General features: G+C 41.0%; 1 protein-coding gene across 2 annotated transcripts; it reads right to left on the bottom strand.

The window, feature by feature from the left end:
• Window positions 1-641: 641 nt before the first annotated feature.
• On the bottom strand, window positions 642-8,897 carry LOC106604510 (NAD-dependent protein deacetylase sirtuin-1). Of its 2 annotated transcripts, none has more exons than XM_014199179.2 (9): window positions 8,291-8,897; window positions 7,367-7,489; window positions 4,060-4,298; window positions 3,816-3,968; window positions 3,555-3,702; window positions 3,383-3,462; window positions 3,035-3,218; window positions 2,254-2,907; window positions 642-2,076 (listed from the first exon to the last, which is right to left on the bottom strand). In XM_014199179.2, exons 1-9 carry the CDS (start codon window positions 8,619-8,621, stop codon window positions 1,796-1,798), a joined length of 2,193 nt encoding a protein of 730 aa, XP_014054654.1. In that variant the 5' UTR covers window positions 8,622-8,897; the 3' UTR covers window positions 642-1,795. The 2 variants fall into 2 exon arrangements, with proteins under 2 accessions (XP_014054654.1, XP_014054660.1); XM_014199185.2 differs by having other exon boundaries at window positions 7,367-7,438; window positions 8,291-8,893.
• Between the last annotated feature and the right edge of the window lie 968 nt (window positions 8,898-9,865).

The following is a 9,865-nucleotide window of genomic DNA, read 5'->3' as shown; positions in this document are numbered from 1 at the left end:
GGCTAGATGAAGTAAGCATACAGCTTCATCTAGTGGTCGCGTCTGGAACAACAGTTGTTGACAAACTAGCATTGTAGCTAAACCTTAATCCTTTGCCTAACCTTAACCTCATTCTCATAATTTACGTTAATTGTCATAACCTGCCATGTTAATTAAACTTAACCTACTATGTAAACAAATCAGTATCACCACACTGGATTTGAGAGTGGTTGGCTCGTTCTCGACACTGTGTGCACCTATATACGCACTGAAATGTACGTCCACATGACCTATCGCACGAAATGGCGTGAAAATAACTGCGACTGGGGTATCAGGACAATGTAGTTAAAATCATGCAATGACTGCAGGTTCGTTTTTATCACTGAAGCTGGATTGGAATTACATTCTTTGAAAAATAATCTTAGTACAATTTTAGACAAAATCACAGCTCTGTGTGACTTTTGCAGGCATAAGAACTTTAAAAACATAGGTATAGGGTTATACTATAAATAGAGTATACATTATCAATATGGGTAAATAATGGCACATTTAGATAAATAACAACCTCATCTGCTATGTTATGGGCTATTTGTTGGTGCATGGTGTCATTAAGCTTAATATAAATCTAGCAAATAAAATGATACGTTTTTAAAGAAAACAGAAACGGTTAGTACGTTTTTAATGATGTAAAAAATAATGCAGAGCATAAAAGCTGACACACCAACATCACAAGGGGTGACATACTAATTCTAAAAACTCAAATTTCGTTTGAATCATCTTCAGTTCATTTCTGTAAATGTTGTCCCTTCATTTGTGTAAAACACCCCCTTGGCACTGCTGCAGGATCTGAACTGCATGCACTTACCTGTAAAGTGGTCTTCTCAAACTAAACGTGGCCGTCAAATAGCATGCAACTCTCATATCTCTATCCATTTCTTACACAAGTGTGTTACACCTTGTGATTAATAAAGGCTATTTATGTTGTGTCATGAAAACAACAAAAAAATGCCTACCACGAATGTTGAAAATGTTAGCTATTTTACTACCAAGATCAATATCAAAACAAAAACAATTTAAACATACGAATGAGGCTCTTAAAACACTAAATTCAGCTCATGTTAAACTGATCCCAGAACACAATGTCTGTGTTCAGGCTGGACATTTCTCCAGACAAGTGAATACGAGCTCTATAGATTTCCACCTCCACAACCAGTCACATCCTTCAAATAGCTCATGCAACCAAGGACATAAGTACAAATGCATCAAACTGCTGGAAATGGAAGATGAAAAAAAGTGCTATTTGCTCAAATGAAAGCATATTGAACATGGTTATAAGGCTTTATGTTTGCACAATGTATAACTTCAATTTGATTTAGAAAACCATCACCTACTCAGTTGAGTATGTCTTACAAAATACAAAAATAATAAAAGCTTGAACGTGACAGTAAAAAGTAGCTGCCAAATATTGTAAGGAAAACAATGCCACCATTAAATATAATCTTTACACTTCAGTGGTGGGTAAGTCAAAAACAAACCTTTTAGGACTTTATGGAAAAATTGAAAAACATTTGGAGTATGGGGGGGAAAAGTGTTCTTTGGTCTAAGTTTTCTGTTCCTTTCTTGGTTAAGCTGCTAATGGTAGTACACAAAACATGTACTCAACTCCCCTGCAGCTCAGTAATGTGGTCGGATGCAGAAAGACAATGAACTTTCTGCACAAGCACACAAGTGTCAAAAAATGATACAAAACAAGATAATAAAAACAAAAAACAAAAAGTGCCTTGTCAAGACAGGGTAATTATTATTATTATTTTTTTTAAAGGTCTGTGGTGTTCTGAACATTTGTTTCTGTATTGTCTGTCTGCTTCACACTCAACGTGCCCTCGCAGGCTTTCTTGCGTGTCACTGTGTCTATGAGGCAGCCCTCGACCTCCTCTGTTGGTGTGCTCTGCTCGTCCTCTGCATCGCTGTCTTCCTCCATCTCCAGGCTGGAGTCCTCGCTCTCGCAGGAGCTGGACGTCTCGTCCTCCGAGTTGGAGTACACTTCTGCCCCGTGAAAGATGTAGTGATTTGGTGCTCGGAAAAGGTATTGAGAAGCTGGGTAAAAGACATCACATTTTGGGTGAATTTCACATCAACAAGTTGTTATAACATGGAAATTACAGGACATGATTTAATGAAACGACATGGAAAAGTTATTACCATCAGAAGGTTTTGCATTAAAAAAAGAAGTTTTGCACAAAATCGGAGGTAAACGAACACTTGAAATCTTACTCTCAAGGCGCTTGCTGATAGGACTTCTACAGATTCGACTCATCCAGCATAGTCCGCGAACTTCAAGGTTGATGTGTTGATCATTTAATCCAGAGCCTTCTTCACGCCGCGTGTCTGTTGATGGAGAGACGGAATACTCCATTCTCTCCTCATTGGGGCTTGGAGCCTTTGGACAGGGCTCTGGTTGTGCTACTACTTCTGGAGTGTCTTGGACAATCTGCCCTTTTGGACAGGGCTCCGGTGGTACTCCATCGACTTCAGGTGTGTCGGTGACATTCTGAGCCGTCGGACAAGGTTCTGTTGGTATTCTGTCGCGTACTGGGGTGTCTGACACCATATGAGTGTTCGTCTCCTCTGAGGCACTGACCGATGAATCTGTGTGACGGTGCTTCTGTTCTTTCTCTGTTGGCTTACTGTGAGTAGACAAGGCCTTGCAAGATGGCTGCTCTGCGGAAGTCGCTAACCGCGGGGGGTTTTCTGTGATCTCATTGAGTCTTAAGGAGTTGTAGCACAGTTGCTCAAAGTCTCCGCCCAACCGATGGCAGAGCTCGTTAACGATGACATCACAGTCCCCAAGTAGCTCCACATCAAAGTTGAGGTGAGGCAGCTGCTCCCGATTTATCAAGACTTGAGGCACGTCATGAGGAATAGAGGCTGGATGGAAAGAGGTCACCTGTTATATATGCATGGCTCGAGAAAGCATAATACCGGTAATAACATGACAATAACATTGGTAATAGCATTGCTTATCTTGGGCATCTAAAAAAAACATTTAACATACTTGGGATGAGAGCCACGGGTCGCACTTTCAGTGAGGACCCAATGACAATAAGGAGGTCCACTTCATCCTTATCCTGTCTCATTGCTCTGTGGAATAGTTCTGGAAGATTCTCTCCAAAGAAGACAATATCTGGCTTCATGATTGCCATGGGGATATCTGGACACCGTGGACAGTGAGGGACAACCTTGAACAGAGATTTGAATTCATTATGGAAACAAATCAGACAATGGATGCTACTGTACAAGAATCTGTGAATGACTGAAAAAAGCCACAAGTCTGTCCAGGAGTACACATCAATTCACAGATTTGACACTGGTGAATATTAATAGGAACCATTCTTGCCAATACCTGATAAAAAATGTCTTCCCTTACGGCCTCACAGTCAACCTTGTGTTTACAGACGAGACAGGAAGCTGTTGCAAAAGACCCTGAAATACAGAAGAGTGTGGGTCATAAGAGTGAATATTAGACCCTGAACCACAAACACTTGATTAAAGTTAACATGTATTACAGTATGTACCATGACATTGGATGATCCTCTGAACCCCAGCCACTTGTTCAAGAGTGTCAATGTTCTGGGTGTAGTTGCGTAGTAGCTTCCCCTGCTTGTCCAGCATAGATATGAATTTGTGACAAGGCGAAGGTTGGAACTGTCCTGGATAGATCTCCTGCAAGAGAACAGAGCAATCAAAACCGTCTGACATATCCAACAAGTGGTCATTTACAGATATTCATCATCGCTTAAACAAATACTACACAGATATGCTTTCTGTCCACAAACCTTAGCAAACTTGAAAAATGGCCTTGGGTCTCTTCTGAAGTACTCGATATCAAACATTGCTTGAGGGTCTGGAAGATCTGGGAAATCTATTGCCAGCCTTGCATAAATGCCATCTCTGGATCGAAAGTCTGGTATTCCACAAGAAACAGACACCTGAGGAAAAATAAACCATCAGTCCTAATAAGGCAACTGTGAAAGCTATACAAAGACACAGCAAAACGTAATTGTTCCCTGCAATACATACCCCAGCACCAGTCAGCACAAGGATCTTTTTGCTTTCCTGGAGTAGGCGAACCACATCCTCCAGGGTGTTTATGTCTTTGCGCTTCTTTCTTTTAGGAGGCTCCGAGATGTTGATGATGATCTGCCACAGTGTCATATCATCCAAGTCGGGCGGAAGCACAGTCTCAGGAAGCAAGTCTTTTAGTATTGTTCTCGGATTGGTCTCTCTCATAATGTGTTGCTGAATAAAACTGTAGGAACCTAATAAAAACAGAAATACTGCACATTCAAATAGCTTTAAACAAGTTATTGTATCTTGAACATTACCTGGGTTGCATGCAATTTTGTGTATTACAGCAGATGTATTAAATGCAACAATCTTCCCATAAATCGTAAAGGCAGAATAAACCTCTTCAGAATGGCATGGTTCCCAAAGTTCTTATATTTATTCTCAGTAATACCAATAACCCCACCAAAGACATTCTTAAAAAAAAGTATACCTCAGCCATTAGACTTTATACGGGCAAATAAAACTCAAAAAGGAAAGTTACATCTCCCTAATCTTTTTAACCTCTGACTGGAATTGCATCAACTCGCCACCCAAGGCTTTTACTTGAGACATATCGTTAAATGCACTAAAGAGGAACAATGTGTAATTATAGAAGATGCGCATTCACCCTCAATCTTTTCACTTGTCCATTTTCAAACGATAAACTAAGAACATTAACAACTTCATAGTTAACACTAACAATATGGAAGAAAATTAAAACAGATTCTACAAGAACCAACGTTACTCCCAAAAAACACAAGCCTAGGGAAAAATCCTTCGATAGCTTTTCAGAATGCACCGATAAATTGGTTCACATGGAAACAAAGGTGTAAGAAACAAATTACTTTGTAATAGGAAATCTATTTCCATGACAGAAATAAAAAGCAATTTTGGATTGACCAATGTCGATATTTTCAAATACATGCAATTTAAGTTTAATATCACAAAATGTTGATTGAAATCTTTGGGGACATTAGAGCAATCTTAAGGGAATTCTATTCGAGTTAGAAAAGGATCTTCATATGATGGGTATGATATTCAAAACCTTGCAGAGAGCCTATCGAAATGACAACCTCTTAGGAAAAAAATTACTCAGCAAAAAAAGTCCTCTGTCAACTGCATTTATTTTCAGCAAACTTAACATGTGTAAATATTTGTATGAACATAAGATTCAACAACTGAGACAAACGGAACAAGTTCCACAGACATGTGACTAACAGAAATGGAATAATGTGTCCCTGAACAAAGGGGGGGGTCAAAATCAAAAGTAACAGTCAGTATCTGGTGTGGACAGCAGCTGCATTAAGTACTGCAGTGCATTTCCTCCTCATGGACTGCACCAGATTTGCCAGTTCTTGCTGTGAGAGGTTACCCCACTCTTCCACCATGGCACCGGCAAGTTCCCGGACATTTCTGAGAGGGGGGGCCCTCACCTTCCAATCCAACAGGTCCCAGACGTGCTCAATGGGATTGAGATCTGGGCTCTTCACTGGCCATGGCAGAACACTGACATTCCTGTCTTGCAGGAAATCACGCACAGAACAAGCAGTATGGCTGGTGGCATTGTCATGCTGGAGGGTCATGTCAGAATGAGCCTGCAGGAAGGGTACCACAAGGGAGGAGGATGTCTTCTTCCCTGTAACGCACAGCGTGGAGATTGCCTGCAATGACAAGCTCAGTCTGATGATGCTGTGACACACCACCCCAGACCATGACAGACCCTCCACCTCAATCCTGCGCCAGAGTACAGGCCTCGGTGTAACACTCATTCCTTCGACGATAAAACGCAAATCCGACCATCACCACTAGTGAGACAAAACCGCAACTCATCAGTGAAGAGCACTTTTTGCCAGTCCTGTCTGGTCCAGCGATGGTGGGTTTGTGCCCATAGGCAAAGTTGTTGCCGGTGATGTCTGATGAGGACCTGCCTTACAACAGGCCTACAAGCCCTCAGTCCAGCCTCTCTCAACCTATTGCGGACAGTCTGAGCACTGATGGAGGGATTGAGCGTTCCTGGTGTAACTCGGGCAGTTGTTGCCATCCTGTACCTGTCCCGCAGGTGTGACGTTCAGATTTACCAATCCTGTGTGGTTACACGTGGTCTGCCACTGCGAGGACGATCAGCTGTCCGTTCTGTCTCCCTGTAGCGCTGTCTTAAGCGTCTCACAATACAGACATTGCAATTTATTGCCCTGGCCACATCTGCAGTCCTCATGCCTCCTTGCAGCATGCCTAAGGCACATTCACACAGATGAGCAGGGACCCTGCGCATCTTTCTTTTGGTTTTTTTCAGAGTCAGTAGAAAGGCCTCTTTAGTGTCCTAAGTTTCCATAACTGTGACCTTAATTGCCTACCGTCTGTAAGCTGTTAGTCACAGGTGCATGTTCATTAATTGTTTATGGTTCATTGAACAAGCATGGGAAACAGTGTTAAAACCCTTTACAATTAAGATCTGTGAAGTTACTTGGATTTTTACTAATCATCTTTGAAAAACCAGGGTCCTGAAAAAGGGGCGTTTCTTTTTTTGCTGAGTTTATAAACTATTGGTACCAAGACAAAAATAACTGATATTGGCCCAAGATGGAGGGAATGTTTGAACATAACTAATTAATGGATTCTTAATTATCCTTTAGTTTATACTGGATTAAGTGTAATGTATTATATAAGAAACAATTTACAGCACAACGACACAGTAATGTCTAAAGTGTAAACCTAATAATGACTAAATAACCCATGCCCCCTGGAAATGCTATAAAGTCAAAATGTTATGGGTGGAGAAAGTTGGCTGTCAGAGTGTTGCAATGTAAATTTACTTGTCTGCATATTTCAAGAATTGTCCTGAGGGTGCAGTGAGATACCTGATAGGCTGGACGATACACTTTGTCAATTATCTTAAAATGTACAGTACCAATCAAAAGTTTGGACACACCTACTCATTCAGGAGTTTTTCTATATTTTCCTTACATTGTAGAATAATAGTGAAGACAACTATGAAATAACATATTGGGCATCATGTTGTAACCCAAAAAAAATTGTTAAATCAAAATATATTTTATATTTGAGTTTGTTCAAAGTAGCCACCCTTTTCCTTGATGACAGCGTTGCACACTCTTGGTATTCTCTGAACCGGCACTGGAGATAGGGGTGAAAACAGGTAGGTCTCTGGGCAGGTGTGATGTCGTTGATAGTGGTGCGTCTGCATGTTGTCTTTTGTACGGTTTGAAAAATTCATTTTCAATACACCTGGTAAAAATAAAATGGATTATTAGACATCTTGTACCTATCTGTGGTTGAGGGGTCCAGTCACTGGAACTTGCATGTGAGGATCTGTCATCATCCTCATTGACACCATCTGGGAAGGCAAAGCCATTTTGGTGAAACTCCTCATCAGTGTCAAGACACTCTGGACAAGCAATAAAGAGGACATGATTGTGGGAATTGATACAGTTTCGCCAATTAATTTAAAGCTGCAATATGTACCCGACCAAATTCATATAGAAATGTGCTAAATATCTGTCAGTCATTGAAAGCAAGCAGTAGATCTGTTCTGTGTGCGCTTTTTCTATTCTTCCCGTTCTTAAATTTCACTTTCGCGTCTTGTACTTTCGGTTTTATACACCAGCTTCAAACAGCTGAAAATACAATATTTCTGTTATGTAAAATTAGATTTCACAGCGGTTTAAATGGTACATTATTATCTACACGCGTATGTTGTCACATTAAGTGAAATTAAGCTAACTTTTAGAATTTTACCAACCAAGAAATGGCGGAGCGATTTCTGCATCTTTAATATGACTAGCTGTCTCTTCATAACAGATCACTCAGGCAATGTGTTGAACAGTAATTTACCTAGTTAACTATTCTGCAAAGGACTTGAAAATATTACTGCATTTTTGCATTCCGTGAAATGTGCAAAAAACGTGCAACCCAAAAACCTGAATTGCATAACATTACTAGCCAAAAAGCTAATGTTCATAGCTGGCTACCTTAAAAAAAATAATTAAGTCGGCTAAAGTTTGCTAGTTTCAACCTTCAGGTTGACGTACTGCTGAACTAGCGTGCAGCAAGTTAGCTACAACGCTAGCGAGCCCAATTGAATTGGCTATCCAAGGTGGAGTAATCGAACCAGACATGCAACGCTCGAGTACGCAAAAAAAAAACTTTGCATACTAGCTACAGCAGCTAGCTGGCTAAATTAGCCTACCTGCAGGCTCCGCAGCGGGTCCAGACGCCTCTTTTAAGTTTGTTACGCTTTCCCGAGGTTCCAAGACCAGCAGCCCATTGTCTCCGCCTAGTGCTGCTGCTGCTGGGGCCTGTCCTAACGCCATCACCGGCTCAATCTCCTCATCTGGCCGCACAGAAATCGCCGCAGCCCAACTCTCACATGCCCCTAGCTCGTATGTAGCTTGCTCAGTCTGAACAATTTTGAGCCCACATTCTATGGCCATGCTCATTTTGGACTTTTTTGAAACGGGTTCTTCCATACTTGAAGTGCTGGAACTGGCTCCAACAAGGATATTCTCCCCGTCCGCCATCTTCAGCAGGGGGAAAAAAGCCGCTATGGTAAAAGAAGAAATATTTGTCTGTCGACAGCTGGGTATTTAAATGGCGCATGTGACTCGCTCTCCACTCCACCAGTAGTTGCGGCCCGAGCGCCACTTCAGCACGTCAATGACGTCAACCACAAGAACACGTATCGTGATTCATGTTTCGCTATGAACTTTGATTGATATTAATTTGAGCAAATGTCACATTTCAAATCAACTAAAGCTACTAGCGTTAACCTGGATAATATTGCAATATTCAATGGCACATTGTCGTTCTGGTTCTTGAGACTGCCAGCTGCACAGCGCGAGCTAAAATAAAGTCGACCTGGAACGCGCAACACCACTGAAGCCTACAGATGAGCCAGGCTAGCTTAATCAGTTATTTTCAAAGCTTGCATAATATTTATCAGAATGGATTATATTTAAGCAATAACGCACGAAAGGGGCCATATACCACGGCTAAGGGCTGTTCTTATGCACGACGCATCTCGGAGGGCCTGGACACAGCCCTTAGCCGTGATATTTTGGCCATATACCACAAATCCCCGAGTTGCCTTATTGCTATTATAAACTGCTATCAACGTAATTAGAGCTGTAAAAATAAATGTTTCGTCATACCCTGTATACGGTATGATATCGTGGCTGTCAGCCAATCAGCATTCAGATCTCTAACCACCGAGTTTATAATTTAAACTCAGATTTAAACTTCAGACGTATACCACGTGTATGACAAAACATTTATGAAGTATTGCATTGAAAGTGTGAATTAAAAACAAACAACTAAAACCATTTGCTTCCTGCTTCCATTCAACTGTCACTGCCTGGTGTAGACTTATTACAGGGCCATGTAACAGTTAAACTACTCTGAACTTCATTAGTAATTTAACACATTAATTGTTTTGAGCATAGGTTCAGATTAAAGGTCATACGGAGACCTTGATGTGTGAAGGGTGTCCACACTGTTGTTGAGCATTGTCTACTACAGTAGCGACATATCACTCAGAGCAGGTGGGGCAGTGCCACATTTTTAGCAACAAAATAAATAAATAACAAAATTGGGTTGCCTGTTTTGAATGTTATTTTTGGCATTAATACGGTTCACATATCAGTTTGCAAACAATTTTTTATTTATTTTTTATTTCACCTTTATTTAACCAAGTAGGCCAGTTGAGAACATGTTCTCATTTACAACTGCGACCTGGCCAAGATAAAGCAAAGCAGTGCGACACAAA

The sequence above is a fragment of the Salmo salar genome, chromosome ssa01 (assembly GCF_905237065.1).
Source record: "Salmo salar chromosome ssa01, Ssal_v3.1, whole genome shotgun sequence".
Lineage (NCBI taxonomy): Eukaryota > Metazoa > Chordata > Actinopteri > Salmoniformes > Salmonidae > Salmo > Salmo salar.
The sequence above is the reverse complement of the archived record's forward strand: the minus strand, read 5'-3'. Positions and strand labels throughout refer to the sequence as shown.

What these genes read in the sequence shown, in the direction of transcription:
- LOC106604510 (XM_014199179.2), bottom strand. Translation starts at nt 8,621, where the DNA reads ATGGCGGACGGGGAGAATATCCTTGTTGGAGCCAGTTCCAGCACTTCA. An exon ending in ACCCGCTGCGGAGCCTGCAG is followed by an intron (nt 7,490 to 8,290) that starts GTAGGCTAATTT and finishes TTGCTTGTCCAG; the next exon opens with AGTGTCTTGACACTGATGAG. An exon ending in GAGGATCATCCAATGTCATG is followed by an intron (nt 3,463 to 3,554) that starts GTACATACTGTA and finishes TCTGTATTTCAG; the next exon opens with GGTCTTTTGCAACAGCTTCC.